Below are 16,208 nucleotides of genomic sequence, written 5' to 3'. Positions count from 1 at the left end.
ATCTAATGGCAATATGGCCTGAACTGCCAACCAGCATTTGGATTTTGTTATTTCTACTAGCAACCAGTATAAAATTGGTAGACTCATCAGTATTCCATCATTAGATAGAAACGATACAACCAGAATGAGGCATGGCCAGGGATAAAGAGTCCAAGTATACTATACGAGCAGGTAGCCAGAGCCCCATGGCATGTATCAGTGTTTTATCATTGCCTCTTTCTTGGTTCCTATCTGGCCACATAGAGGGAGGGTCACTTATGAACAGATAATGGAGAAAATAAACTCAGCTACTTTCATGATGGGTCAGCTCAGTATATGTACACAAGTTAAAAATTAGACTGCTACTTCACAAGAACCCCATCCAGGATGTCCCTGATAGACAAAAATAAGGGAAAATCTTCTCAGTGGGTAGAACTCTTATTTAGGTGGAATACTTGGTCAAACACTTTTGTAGAAAGAGATCTGTTAAAGTATTTTGTTGGACCTATGGGAGTGGCACAAAGTGTGATGATATTTGTATTGCATATTAATGAGCACCAAAAAATATCCATAGCAGGAGAATCACAAAAGAGTGAAGTAGACAGAATAATACAGATAGTTGATATCAACCAGCATCTGCCATTGGTCATCCTTAGCTGGCATAGCAGGCTCATGAAAAATATAATCATAATGGTAAGGATGGAGGCTGTGCATAAACTTGAAACATGGGTTATGATTGTGAAGATTGATATGTGTACTGCCACTACTCAACATTCTACCTTGAAGCAACAGAGACAAACACATGGCTCTTTATAAAGCACTACTCTTCATGAATGCCAACCATCTCCTTGGTAGCAAGTTGATTACATTAGGCATTTTTTTTAACTCTAAAAGCAACAGTGCATAGTTTTGACTGAATTTTATATGCCACCAGCAGTCCTATCAAAAAGCTTTTAGAATGTTTTAGACTTAACACATGATCCTACCTAACCACTCCTAGAACCAGGGCATGTTTTACAACTGTGAGAATGTAGCAGTGGAAACATTGCCCTGGGATTATCTGTTCACATCATATTCTACACCACCTAAATATGCCAACATATTAGAGTGGTAGAACATCCTTTGGATGGGGCCGCTGAGTATTGGAGAGATAATATCCAGTAAGAAGGGTGTGCTGTCTTCCAAGAGGCAGTATACTTCCTAAATCCATGGCCATTATTATATGAGGTTTTTATTTTTCCTATAGAATACATAGATTCAAGAATCAAGGAGTGACCCCACTTACTACTGTCACATTCAACAACTTACTTGGGGGATCTATATTTCCCTTCCCACATCTGTGGCCTCTGCCAGTTTAGAAGTCCAAGTTCTCAGAAAAGGAAAAAAGCTACCATTAAATGACTCAGCAGAAAGTCCCATTAATATTTAAACAATGGCTACAACTCAGTTACTTTAGGATTTCTGTGTTAGAAACAGAAAATAAGAGGAGTCACCATCTTGGCATGAGTGGCCCATATGAGCAGCTGGAGGTAGAACTGTTTTACACAGTGAGGCAGTAAAGGATATGTTTGATACCCAGTTGTCTCAGAGTCATTGTTTGTTATTTCATTGTTCAGTTTTGGTGTTAAACAGATAAGTATCTCAGCAATGACTTGAGAAGGACATGGTGACCAGAGAATCAAAACTCTCAGTGAAAAAGTTCTAGTAAGCTCACTAGATATTTACACCAAAAGATGTACTAACTCAGGATAGGGCAATCTAGAATGTTAATAGTAGGAGATGATGAAAATTATGCCAGCATAGTTTCTTTTGAAAATAGTACCAAAAAATTTGAATCATCCAGTACTTTTTCTCAGGTAGAATGAATTATCATGCCTAGCAAGTGGATCTGACTGGTTGCTATAATGGTTAGATACCTTCCTCAGAACTAAAGGTCTCATTCCTCTAGCTGCTGAGAGTTATAGTAGCTGATGGTGAACAGCTAAATCCTTCTCTAGAAATTGCCCTAAGCCAAACAAAGCTACCCCTCCCCAGATCATGCACCCTGGTGGGGAGAAGCACACATACTAGAACTGATTAATGGGGGAGGTTGTATAAAGTCTTAGCTTCATTGCTTTAGGTCAAGACAGCTCTGAGGGACCATCACAACTTCAAGACTTCTCTAGAGCTACTGAGACATTTGTTGCAATTGCACTGTAGTCTAATTCTTCTCTTAAATAATCCTACTTCCTTCTATCACCCAGTCATGTTGACCTAGAAAGTACTTTCCAGTACAGGAATATCACATTTTGTTGTGATCTGCTTTATTGTAATTATTCTGGGGCACCAAGAACCATGCCAATATAAAATAGCAAACTTAATCAATAAATGTTGTATATGTGTGACTACTCCACCAACCTATTCACTGAGAAATAAATATATTGAAATTAGGCCATTAATAACCCTGCAGTGGCCTCTAATGTTCAAATGAAAGGAAGAGCCACACATCACTTTAAATTAGAAGCTAGAATGATTAAATTTAGTGAGGAAGGCATGTCAAAACCTGAGATAGGCCAAAAGCTAAGCCTCTTGTGTCAAACAGTTATCCACATTCTGAATGCAAAGGAAACATTCCTGAAAGAAATTAAAATTGTTACTCCAGTTAACGCATGAATAATAAAGAAAGCCGAACAGCTGTATTGCTGATATGGAGAAAGTTACAGTGGTGTAGATAGAAGACCAAACCAGACATAACACTTCCTTAAACCAAAGCTTAATCCAGAGCAAGGCCCTAACTCTCCTTAATTCTGTGAAAGCTGAGAGAGCTGAAGAAATTGCAGAAGAAAAGTTTGAATGTAACAGAGGTTTGGTCATGAGGTTTAAGGAAAGAAGTTGTCTCCTTACCATGAAAGTGCAAGGCGAAGCAGCAAGCGCTGATGGAGAAGCTGCAGGAAATTATCCAGGAAATCTAGCTAACACAGATTTTAATGTAGTTAAAACAGTCTTATTTGGAAGAAGTTGCTATCTGAGACTTGTACAAATGGAGAGGAGAAAATGCCTGGCTGGAGAGCTTCAAAGGATAGGGTGACTTGCTTCTTAGGGGCTAATGCAGCCAGTGACTTTAAGTGGAAGCCAACGCTCATTTAATATTATGAAAATCCCAGGACCATTAAGAATTATGCTAAATCTACTCTGCCTATGTTCTATTATTAGAACAACAAAGCCTGGATGATAGCACATCTGTTTACAACATGCTTTACTGAATAATTTTAAACCCACTCTTCAGACCTACTGCTCAGAAAAAAAGATTCTTTTCAAAATATTACTGCTCACTGACAGTGTACCTGGTCACCTCAGAGCTCTGATGGAGATATATGAGGTTAATGTTGTTTTCATGCTTGCTGACAACATCTCTTCTGCAGCCAATGGATCAAGGAGTAATTTTGACTTTCAAGTCTTATTTGATAAATACATTTTGTAAGGCTCTATTTGTGATACATATTAATTCCTTGATGAATCTGAGCAAAGGAAAATGAAAACTTTCTGGAAAAAAAAATGTATCATTCTAGATGTCATTAAAAGCAGTCCTAATTCATGTGAAGAGGTCAAATATCAACATTAATGGGGGTTTGCAAGAAATTGGTTCCAACACTCATGAGTGACTTTGGGGATTCAGGATTTCAGTGGAGGAGTAACTGCAGATATGGTGGAAATAGTTAGAGAACTAGAATTAAAAGTGGAGCCTGAAGATGTGACTGAGTTGCAGTTTCACAATAAAACTTGAATGAATGAGGAATTGCTTCTTATAGATGAGCAAGGAAAGTAGTTTCTTGAGAAGAAATCTACTCCTCTTGAAGATGCTGTAAGGGTCTTTGAAATGACAACAAAGGATTTAGAATATTACATAAACTTAGTTGATAAATCAGTGGAAGAGTTTAAGAGGATGACTCCAATTTTGAAAAAGTTCTGCTGAGCATAAAATACTATCAAACAGAATCACATGCTACAGAGAAATTGTTCATGAAAGGGAGAGTCAATTAATGAGACAGACGTCATTGTCTTACTTTAAGAAATTACCACAGCCACCCCAGTCTACTGCAACCACCACCCTGATCAGTCAGCAGCCATCAACATTGACATAAGATCCTCCACCAGCAGAAAGATTATGATTCCCCGAAGGCTTAGATAATGGTTAGCAATTTTTATAATAAACACATTTTTTAAAATCCTCACCCAAGCATATTTTTCTATTTATATTCAGATAGAGTGGGAGGGAAAGAGAGAAAAACATTGATGAGAGGGACACATCAACTGGTTACCTCCTGTATGACCCTGACCAGGACCAGGGACAAACTGAAGGATGTGCCCTTGATCGGAATTGAACCTGTGGCCCATTGGTCCATGGGCTGACACTTTAATTGCTAAGGCAAACCAGCCAGGGCTAAAATACTTTTAATTAAATGTTTTACATTGTTTTTTAGACATAATGCTATTATACATGTAGTAGACTATAGCAGCAATTTTTAACTGGTGTGCCACAAGAAATTTTAAAACATGCAATACTTGCCTATTTAGTCAGGGGCACTGACCTATTTTCCTTAGATTGTCAAAAAAAATGACAACAGCCAATACAACAATAGCTATTCAGTGTGAATGAATCAAAAATATACCTATTTTTTGGTCAGATCAGCAAAAAAATATATATTTTTTTGTGTACCACAGAATTTTAGTAATTAGATTTGTGTATGCTATGAGATGAAAAAGGTTGAAAATCTCTGGACCACGTTATAGTGTAAATGTAACTTTTATATGTCCTGGCAAACCAAAAAATTAGTAAAACTCACTTTATTGTGATACTTGCTTTGTTGTGGTGTACTAGAGCTGAGCATGCAATATCTCTGAGGTATGTTTGTACATTTTCTGCACAGATATCTCTGTTTTAGGGTCTCTTTTACAAAAAACCTGACCAAAGGCAAATACACATATTCAGTATACATTCAATAATATAGAGAGTATATGTTAAACATATATTTTAAGTGAATATATATGTGTGTGTGTATATATATACACATATATATGAATTTCTCAAACTGCATAGCATATGTATATAAATCTCACTGAAAATAGATTTTTTTTTTAGCCATGCCATTATTTGGCTTGTTTAAAAGAAATCTTGTTTTGGCATATTTATTTTAAAATAAAAAAAAATTGACTTAGAAGCTTTATGAAGTAAACATTCCTAAACATTGGTGAATTAACAATGCAATGTTCAGTAAGATTGGTTGTCATAAGATCATATTCTCCGATGGCCAGTGACCCAAAAATCATCCATTTCAGGTAACAGCGTGTTCAAAAATGACTGTTCAAGTTTTGTCTACTTCTAACAAACTTTTGACACCACCACTTAATAAGAAGAGAGCCAGAGAAATATCAACATAGAATTAATGGGAATCAATAAATTGATGTTAGAAAGTACGATTTTATTAACTATGTTGAACCCAAGGAGATCCATCGTTGTTATAATGTTTACCGTCCAATTTGATTTGATTTTTTGTTTTTAAACTTTCTGGCTTCAGAATTTTTTTTTCCAACATAACATAGCTCACATTTTCTATAAATGAGACTAATCCTGTAAGAAATCATTTTGGTCAAGGAGAAAAATGTCTATAATTGATCACAACATAAATTGTCTACCTTATTTTTTAAGTCACTAAGGCTGAATTCAGTTCATCAGTCTCCTGTAAGATTTAATATGATTTGAAAACCTGTAAATATTTCATGATAATGATGCTAGAATCCCTAAGTACTCCAGCTTATTTAAACCAAACAGCGTATATCCCTGCACAGCCATTAGAGTGAATTTAAACAGAAAGTTCATTAAAGTTTACTGAGAAGCAGCAGTTGTTCTGTAAACTTATACAACCAGACTAAGAGGCCTTTCAGGAAGCTGTGAAAAGATTCTAATGTGGAAAAAACTAAAACCTCAGAATGTTGCAAAATGAGAAACCAAAGTAGAATTGTAAACCACAGAACTTATATGCATGTATGCATGAACGATGGACTTGGACAACAAAGCTGGGGACAGGGCTGCAGGGAGGGGGAGGGGGGAATCAGTGGGCGGAAAAGGAGAAACATCTGTAACAAAAATAAATTAATCAATAAAAAAACAAAGTAGAATTGTCAAGTAATTCATATGTGACCTCCGCCCCGCCTCCTTTTTAAGCTGGGGAAATTTGGGATTCTGTTCTTAATATTTTTTTTTCTTTATTGATTTTAGAGAGAGAGGAAGGGAGAGGGAGAGAGAGAGAGAGAAACATCAAAGAGAGAGAACATCGATTGGCCGCCTCCTGCATGCCCCTCACTGGGGATCATGCCCATAACCTGGGCATGTGTCCTGATTGGGAATCAAACCGAGGACCTCTTGGTGCACGGGTAGACGCTTAAACACTGAGCCACACTGGCTGGGTTTCTGTTCTTAATTTTGATTCCTTAGGGCAACTCTAACTTTAATACTTTGCTGGCTTTCAGTCATATGTCAAAAAAGAATTTTTTCTAGGAAAGAATGTCTTTTAAATATTCAGGGTAGCATGGGCTCACACACCTCACCACTACATTTATATAAATATATGGTAGCTTCTTTTCAGATTTCACATAAAAAATGTTTGTCATGTAAAAATATTTGATAGCTTGAACAAATGGGAAAGTGACATTTTTACCTATGAAATGAAAAGTGAGTTCATTATAAATTGGTGAGATAAATGCATGAAAACAACATAGAATTAATGGAAATCTAAATGAAATCCTATTAATAATAATAACTCAATTTTATTGAGCATTTATTATGTGCTAAGGCCTTAAGAACTCTCTCCAACAGCTCTATTAATATGTTCCATAGTTATTCCCATTTAATGGATGAAGAAATTGAAGACCACAAAGATTGTTACATTTTATTTTATTTATTTATTTTTTTAAATCCTCATGCAGGTATATTTTTTCATTTTTGTTCAGATAAAGTGGAAGGGAGAGAGAGGAAGAGAGGGAGAGAGAGAGAAACATGAATGTGAGAGAGAGACATCGACTGGTTGCCTCCCACACGACCCCGACCAGGGCCAGGGACTGCAACTGATGTACATGCCCTTGACAGGAATGGAACATGTGACTCATTGGTCCATGGACTGACACTCTAACCACTGAGCAAAACTGGCCAGGGTGATTAAGTTACCTTTTAAAATTATAAAGCTAGCCTCAGCAGGTGTGGTTCAGTGGCTGAGCATGGACCCTTGCAGCAAGAGGTCACCAGTTCCATTCCTGGTAGGGGCACATGCCCAGGTTGTGGGCCTGATCCCCATTGGGGGGCATGCAGGAGGTGGTCAATCGATGTTCTCTCTCATCGATATTTTTATCTCTCTCTCCCTCTCCGTTTCTCTCTCTCTAAAATCAATGAAGAAGAAAATATTTAAAGTTATAAAGCTCAAGGAGTAAAGCTCAATGAAATTAATATTTGAATACAGCTAATTTTTGCATCATTATTAATAAGTATAGATTAAATTTATACTAGACATGGAACCTAGAGCTCTTCTTTTATTTATTTATTTTTTCATTTTTATTGTGATATAATGGACATATAACATATTAATTTCAAGTGTACAACACAATGATTCAATATCTGTGTGTATTGTGCAATGATCACCATAATAAGTCTAGTTATCATCCATCACCACACACAGTTACAATTTTATTTTTCTTGTGATGAGAACTTTTAAGATTTACTCTTTTAGCAACCTTTAAATATATAATTGTTTTAAAGCAAGTACACTTCTTGATTATTTTTCTTTTCTCTTAAGAACCTGGGGTATGGTAGGTATATCAGGGGTTAGCAATCTATGGCAGACAGTTGCCCATGAGCCAAACCGGACTGGGGCACTTGCATTTGTAAATAAACTTTTACTAGAACTCAGCAACATTCATCTTATATTAATTTTACCTATTGCCTTTGGCTGCTTTCACATGACATTGGTAAAGTTGAGTAGTTGAGACAAAGACTATGTGACCCACCAAGACCAAGATATTTATGTATTTGTTTTCCGAGAAAATTTCTGCTGAGTTTTATGGTATATATCCCATATTTTTAATTTTTTTTATCCTCACCCAAGGACATTTTTGCATTTATCTTCAGAAAGAGCGGGAGGGAGAGAGGGGTGAAAACAGAAAGAGAAACATTGATGTGAGAAAGACACATCAACTGGTTGCCACCCACACGACCCCAACCAGGCTGGGGACAAACTGCAACTGAGGTACGTGCCCTTATAGGAACCAAACCCAGGACTCTCTGGTCTGCGGGCGGATGCTCTATCCCTGAGCCACACTGGCCAGGGCTACATCCCTTAGTTAGGATGCATGTAATAATTCCTTTTTTTTAAATCCTCACCAGAGGATAATTTTCTCTTTATCATCAGATATAGTGGAAGGGAGATAGAGAGAGAGAGAAATGTCAGTGTGAGAGACACACATCGACTGGTTACCTCCTGCATGACCCGTCTGGGGACAAACTGCAACCAAGGTACCCCTTGACCGGAATCGAACCCGGGACTCATTGGTCTGCAGTCCAATACTCTAACCACTGAGCCAAACTGGCCAGGGCAATAATGCCTTTTAATAGTAGTTTCTGTTAGCACATTTCAAAACAACAGATATGCTCTGAGGTATAAAATCTAAGACAAAGGAAAAATTTAAGTCAGTACAAGATCACATTTTCTTTCTATAAAGATTATAATAATTTGTAAATAGAGTTCTATGATTATTTTTAATATATCATTTATAAATAATCAGAAGAAGTATGTTCAGGGAAAGAGTTAGTTGAGCTACTTGATATTTTCCTGTCACTGTGGTTCATTGTTTTAGCTAATTTTTTGAATTTGAGAATTTTGATTCTGATGTTTTTCTTGGAGCTCTGTCTTATGTTGCTTTTGGCAAAGTGTTATAAATATGCAAGGTCATTTGTACTAGCTCAACAAATAGAGATCTTTGGAAATAAATATTACTTGTCTTTATTAACTCTGATTTGGAATTTCTCCATAAATAAATTCAATAAACTTAATGGAAAATAATGAATTTAGCAATAAGCAATAAAATCAATTAAAATACATCTTTGGTTATTTCTTTATATGTAAAATATTTCAGAAGCCAGGTCACTCAACATTGACACTTCATTGTTTTTATTTTTTTCTAGATTTGGATGATCCCGTAGTAACTGTTCATCAAAGTATAGGTGAAGCTAAAGAACAGTTTTACTATGAGAGAACAGTATTCCTCAGGTGTGTTGCCAATTCCAATCCACCTGTTCGGTACAGTTGGAGACGTGGCCAGGAAGTGTTATTACAAGGATCTGATAAAGGAGTTGAGATTTATGAACCCTTCTTTACCCAGGTAAGAATTAAGGTATAGTATATCCACCCCACCCTGTTAGGATACTTTCCTAATTCAAGCAGCATGCAATATTATATCTATTTAAAAATATAGTTTCTTCAAACATGGCCTTCTAAAAAAACAATATATTCTTGACTGATCAATCAGAAGACTCAAATAATGAAGAAAAATTTGTTTATTTTTCACATGGTAATTAAGTTTAAAATGTTAACTCTTGAAAAGCATTTTAAATTAATTATCCTAACATATATCTTTGTTCATAAGTTTACCTAGGTTTCACTATCAAGTACATAATTATACATTTGCTGAATGCTTTTTATTGTGGAAAATATTTCATGAAAGAAAAGACTTTGATTCCCTCATTCTAATGATAAATAAATTTTAAATATATTTTTTAAATTGATGATTTTAGAGAGAGAAGAAGGGAAAAGGAGAGAGAAATAGAAACATTGATGAGAGAGAACATCAATTGGTTGCCTCTTGCACGCCTCCCACTGGGAACTGGGCCCACAACCTGGGCATGTGCCTTACTGGAAATCAAACCGGTGACCTCTTGGTGCAGGGGTCTGATGCTCAACCACTGAGACACACCAGCTGGGAGATGATAAATAAGTTTTAAAACAATGAAGACATCTATTTGAAATTTATTTCACTTTGGTTTTAGAAAAAAAATTGTCTAAATTCACATGTTCATTTTTGGTTCTCAATTATGTATGAGTGGAGCCTTAATTATGTAAAAACTAAAATATCTAATGAGACACAAAAAACTTATTTTATAAAAATAAAATTAAATTAATTTTTCATTGAGTGAATTTAATATGAAATATGTTTCTGTAATATATTTAGAGTGAGAAATTAATAATTCTTGAAGTCAACATTGAAGTTTGTAGAAATATATTTGAATGTCGTTTAATAAGAATGTTTTTTTAAGACTGCAAAGGAGCACAAAACTAATAAAGAAAAGTTTATTCTTAAAAAATCAAAATGTTTGTAGTTAGAAAATAAAAAATATTGTTAACAGTATTTGTTTAGATGCTTCTAGGGTTTAGAAATTCAGATAAATGATCAACTATTATCTTTGATTATACTTTTATCAATTCAGTTTTAAAATACGGATATTTTTAAAAATAAGAAAACATGTTTTCTTGTTTAGCATGATACTGTTCAGAGGCACTGGGGTAATTCTAAACACCTGTTCACTACATGGCTATTTCTTACCTGCCGATGAGTCTAATCACTTGGAAATCAACACATGGGCCTTATATAAATTTGGGAAAAGTTCATATTTTCAAAAGAATTAGGAATTTTTTAAAGTTACTAAACAAGCACTATCAACTTTTTATTTATTCTTTTGAATTGTTACTATTTCTCTGTTAGCAACTCTAAAATACCACCTTATAAGAGCTCTCAAACTACTAGCAATTGATTCTGCCTTTTTTTTATTATTAATTTTTTTTGTTTATTTATTTTTAGAGAAAGGGAGAGAGAGAGAGGACCATCAATGAGACAGAACATTAATTGGCTGCATGACCCACACTGGGGATCAGGCCCACCACTTGGGCATGTGCCCCAACTGGGAATCCAACCAGCGACCTCCTGGTGCGTGGGTGATGCTCAACCACTGAGCCACACTGGCCGGGCTGATTCTGCCTTTTAAAATAACTTTCATTCTTCTCTTCTGTCTTTTATCTCCCATTCTTTCATGAGAAACAACCTTTTAATTTGACCATTTCAGTACCGACATTTTCTTCTAAATGAATAGCACAGACTTTCTCTAACTTTGTATGTGCACCTCTGTTGTTCGAGTGTTTGAATCAATTCTCTTTAAAAAATATTTAAGGAATAAACAAGCTTTCTTTGTAACTCTGATTCACTTGCTGCAGTTGATAACTGCCAATAGCATGCAGTTATAGCTCTTATTTAAAAATGTCTTTCCTGCCTTCGGTTACTTGATTATGTTGCTTAATGTTCTCAAATTCTTGTGTACCTGTATCTGGCCCAACAATCATGCAGAAGCAAGAAATATATCAATACTTTTACGTTATATATGCACTTAACTTTTTAATATTAAACATATTTTATAGGTCAGACTGATAGAAACTCTTGAATAGAAAGCAGCACATGAAAAATTTAGCTCTTACAGCCCCAGGAAATACTGGTTGATATACTATACGTGGGCCAAAAAACACAAGTTCACTGTACCACATGACTCCACCCCTCTCCATGGAATGTGGTAACAGGTTCTTAATTGGCTTTATGCTTTATTACAGAAAACTCAAACATCTGAGTGATCATGTAAAAATGTAAACATTTTTCTGATTTAATATCTCTAGTGAATATGAACACTAATGAATAAAAACTGCTTGGACGGTTCAGTGTATTGGAGCCTACTAGACCATGTTGAGCTGGCTTGGCCTTGCTCTTTCTTACCTAATCTTTTATGTCTCACTTGCTCATCTAGTCACACCAATGCCGAACATCTGCGTGCTGTTAATTCCTCCATGCAGAATGTCATTTACTGAGATATTATGGCAGGTTCTTCTTAATACTCAGGACTCCTCACCTCCAAAAGGCCTTCCCTGGCAGATCCATCTGAAGTAACATCCCTTTCTTTTCATGGTTACTCTTTCCTAACTCCCAGTTTTATTTTAATTTTTTTTTTCTCATAGCACTATAACTATCAAGTTATCTTGTGTTTGAATATCACTCACTAATTATAGAGGCTTTGTCTTTGCAACAGCTAGACTTACACACAGAAGATGTTCATGAAACGTCAATGTTAAATATTGAGCCAATACTCCTGTTGGAGATGTGTGAGTTACTAGCTATGGGAAGGGTACAATTGACTCCAAGTTTCTAGTAATTCTTGAATCACTCTATATCTCCATCCCTCTTCACCTACTAAAGAAAGCTTAGTGAATTTCAAATTAGAATAATATTATAATTGAACTTATTTAACATTTAATTTCCAAACTATGGCAATTTTATAGTTATAATTTTTTCTATTAAAAACTATATACTTGAGGCCTGGCTGGTTTGGCTCAGGGGTTAGATCATCAGCCTGCGGTCCAGAGAGACCCAGGTTCAGTTCCCGCTAAGGGCACGCACCTCAGTTGCAGTTTGTCCCCAGCCCTGGTTGGGTCGTGTGGGTGGCAGCCACTCGATGTGTCCCTTTCACGTCGATGTTTCTCTCTCTCTCTCTCTCTCTCTCTTTCTCTCTCTCTCTCCCCCTCCCACTGTATCTGAACAAAATATTGAAAAATGTCCTCGGGTGAGGATTTAAAAATATATATATACTTGACATGGCTGTGGAATCTTTATTTCTTGACTTCAAGTTACCTTCCTTTGAAGCCTATCTTTTGATTTATTTCTTGTCTTTTAATTAACAATCTTTAATGTTAACATTATTGCAGACTTCCACCCACCCCACTCCCACCTTTTCCCACCTCCATCTACCCCCACCTTCCCTGCTTTGGGCTTTCAACACACTTATTGTCCAACTTATACTTTGTAATTAACTTATAATTCAAGTCCACTGTGTCCGAAAGCATACTCTGAATATTTTTAATCTTTAAAAATTAATTGAGTCTTGCATTGTGCTATGCCTGTGCCCTACTTTCCTAAATGACCTGTGTGCAGCCACAAGAATGTGCATTCCAAAATCGTTGAGTGCCAGTTAGGTCATGTTTGTTGATTGTGTTATTTAGACCTTCTCTTTTTCCTGATTTTTACTTCTGCTCTTCTAAATGATTGAGACATTAATTAATATCTGTGGCTTACATATTGATCTTATATATTTAAAATGTAGTATTAGTACATACAAATTTAGAATTGTTATATTTTCCTGGTGGAATGAGTATATGATCTTTGTGATACTATATCTTCCTAGTAGATTATCATTAGGAAATGTACTCCTTTACCTCTAGGAGTACCTCTTGCCTTAAAGTCTGTTTTATCTGTCATTAATGTAACTACACAAGTTTCATTTAATTGGTTACTTAAAAATTACAGCCTCTACCCTTTTTATATTTTATTTTTGTCTAACACATTAATTCTACATATATTTCAATATCAATAAGACATTATTTTGTTCTTTGAAACAATCATTATGCACTTACATTTATCAATTCTTTTTCTGTTTTGAGTTAATTTTTTATTGTGTGAGGGAATGTTTGAGGCTCATTGTTTTTTGCAGAGGGGTAGACGTGTTCTAGTACCAATTATTGAAAAGATCATTCTTTCACCAGTAGGTTTTCTTGGCACCTAAATTGAAAATCAATTGGCCCTACATATTAAGGTCTATTTCAGAACTATTTATTCTGTTCCATTGATTTATATGTCTGTCTTGATGCCAATACCACACTGTCTTAATTACTGTAACTTATAACAGTCCTGAAACCAAGAAAAATAAGTCCTTCAACTGTGTTCATCTCTTTCAAAATTGTTTGGAATGTTTTAGCTTTTTTCTATTTCCACTTAAATTTTAGCATCGTCTTGTCAATGTCTACAAAAAGTCTAATAAGGTTTTGAGTAAGGTTTTTGTTGAATTTGTAAATCAATTTGAGGGAACTTGCTATTAAGATTATTGAACTGAGGGTGGTTCATGTTAACAATGGATTATAATTGAGCAATGAAAAACCTGATCCCCTCCATTTTGATTTTACTTCTTTGTCACAAGTAGTATTTATGGCTGTGTGAACAATTTGAGAGGACATGTAAGAGTTTCCAAAAGCAGTTTTATTTAGATTTATCACCCTTCGAGGTACTGCTTTGAGTCTTTGTGTGTTATATGTGTGTTTATCAGAGATGCATAGGGAGCTGGTCATTTACTTGAATTCTGGAGTGCTACTTACAAACAAATGACCTTTCAGGGGCAGGCAGCTGGTCGTATGTAGCCTCCTGGAGATGCAAGGGTTTCTTTTTTCAATGGACCATAGTAAGTATACTTGAGTGTAGAAATCACAAATGCAAATGCCTACTGAGACTGATCTGGTAACATAAATAGGTGAATTTGTCTGTTAGTATGAAAATAAGAACTGCTGAGGCTTGCTGTGCACACCCACTTTTCAGAAAACAATAAATCACCTGTTGTTGCCAGAATTCAACATTGGCCCTGCTGGGCCACCATTTTGTAACTCTGCTTGAATCTAGTTTCCTCCAGGGGGAGTGCAGGGGAACCTGCGATAACAGTTCTAGTCTCATATGGTTTCAAATACAGAGATGCAGGTGAGCAGCGTTTCTACAAAGGTTCTGTTGAATGAAAATAATTAGAATTAATAAATTGAAAACTCCAGGGTTGAATCCAGCCTTACGGGCACATTTTTATCATAAAGATGAATGTGACATAGAGAACATTTGCCTCCAGGAATCTACTAGATAGAAAACAATGTCCTTATTTGTAGCTTTTAACTGTGTTGGAAATTTGGAAGAACTGTGAGTTATGGTTGTCCAGCAGGAGAAAGCAACATAGAGAACATAGCCTGTGGTTTTTATTTTTACAGTGATAAAATGTGATTTCCATATAGGCTCTAATTTACAGAATTAGCATATCTGGTTATTTTCCCCTATATTAAAAATAAACCCAAACATTTTTAGTAACTTCAGAATTGTGTTATTGAATTAAAGGTATCAGTTATTTGCTCTACATGTCAAATTTGTTTTAGATTTAAAATTAATTTTGTGTTGTATCAAAATATTTCCTAGGATTGACATTTGGGAGGAGGAAGCTTAGTGTAATGGCTTTGCTATTTGTAAATAAATGGTTTTTCCTCTTCCTTTTCCTTAATGTGCTAGTAGATATATATATAGATAGATAGAGATAAATATATATTTTAATTCTTAGGTGTTATTGATTTTTTGGACTATTGTTTGCCATCAATTTTCACATGTACTTTCATAATGAAAGAATTTTCTATGTTAGCCTTATTGGTATTGGAAGACTTAATAATATTTTAATTTATTTCCATAGATTCTATGGCTTTCGTGTTTTCACAGTGCAATTAAAATCTAGTTAACATAACTGACATCTACAGTTAACATAACTGACATCTACTTTGTGCAAGATTTTGGCAACTTTCTGCCAGAGATAGTGGTTATAGGCAGGGTTCTTTCTCTAACTTCGTTGATATTTATGGGGAGAAGTTAAGGTAAACAGCAATTATGATACAAAGTAAAAATTATTGTCAAAATAGAGGCACAAAATACTTCTATGGAGAGAGCATGCAAGATTGAAATCAATAGCACTTGCAATAGTACAGAAGGAAGATGATATCTCCAAAGATTAGCTCTGTCTCTGTTTGATTGGAATAATAATTGGTATATGTGGGAAAAGTGGACTATAAAACTGGGAAGGTATACTGGGATTTTATTGTGGAAGATTTAAATGACAGATCATAAGACTGCTTATTTCTTAATGTTAGAAAATTAAATTTTGTTTGAAGTTATAATTTCCTGTTTACTAAGAATGCCTTGTCTTTAATAAAATAAAATTTCTAAGGTAAGATACATCTATGCTATGTGCTTATTCATACGAAGCTAATAACTCTATTAATTTGAATTAAATATTTATTTCCGCATCTTGTTGAGTAACAAAATCTTCTTATACCTTTTTGTAGACAGTGTTTCTGAAATGAAATTGGTGTGTGTTTCTGAGGCTGAAGCATATAATGTAATAAGTCAAAGAAGAGTAATTATACTTTTCATACTTCCACTCAATACTGAAGATATAGACTAGCATGTATTGCTATCTATAAGTTTGTAATAAATTATAATTAAAGTGGGGAAAAAAATCAGTGACTTGGAAGGCTTTTTTTTAACTTATATCT

General features: G+C 35.2%; 1 protein-coding gene across 2 annotated transcripts in view; it reads left to right on the top strand.

Annotated features, from left to right (window-relative positions):
• The window catches only part of MDGA2 (MAM domain containing glycosylphosphatidylinositol anchor 2), a 925,908-nt gene that overhangs the window by 541,495 nt on the left and 368,205 nt on the right, over positions 1–16,208 (top strand). For both annotated transcript variants that reach the window (XM_036269191.1, XM_036269200.1), the window contains one exon: positions 9,188–9,384. In XM_036269191.1, the coding sequence (XP_036125084.1) occupies positions 9,188–9,384 (197 nt within the window). The remainder of the gene's footprint in view (positions 1–9,187; positions 9,385–16,208) is intronic.

Source organism: Molossus molossus, unplaced genomic scaffold, assembly GCF_014108415.1.
Source record: "Molossus molossus isolate mMolMol1 unplaced genomic scaffold, mMolMol1.p scaffold_m16_p_1, whole genome shotgun sequence".
NCBI lineage: Eukaryota > Metazoa > Chordata > Mammalia > Chiroptera > Molossidae > Molossus > Molossus molossus.
Note: the sequence above shows the minus strand (reverse complement) of the source record. Positions and strands in the feature narration are given on the sequence as shown.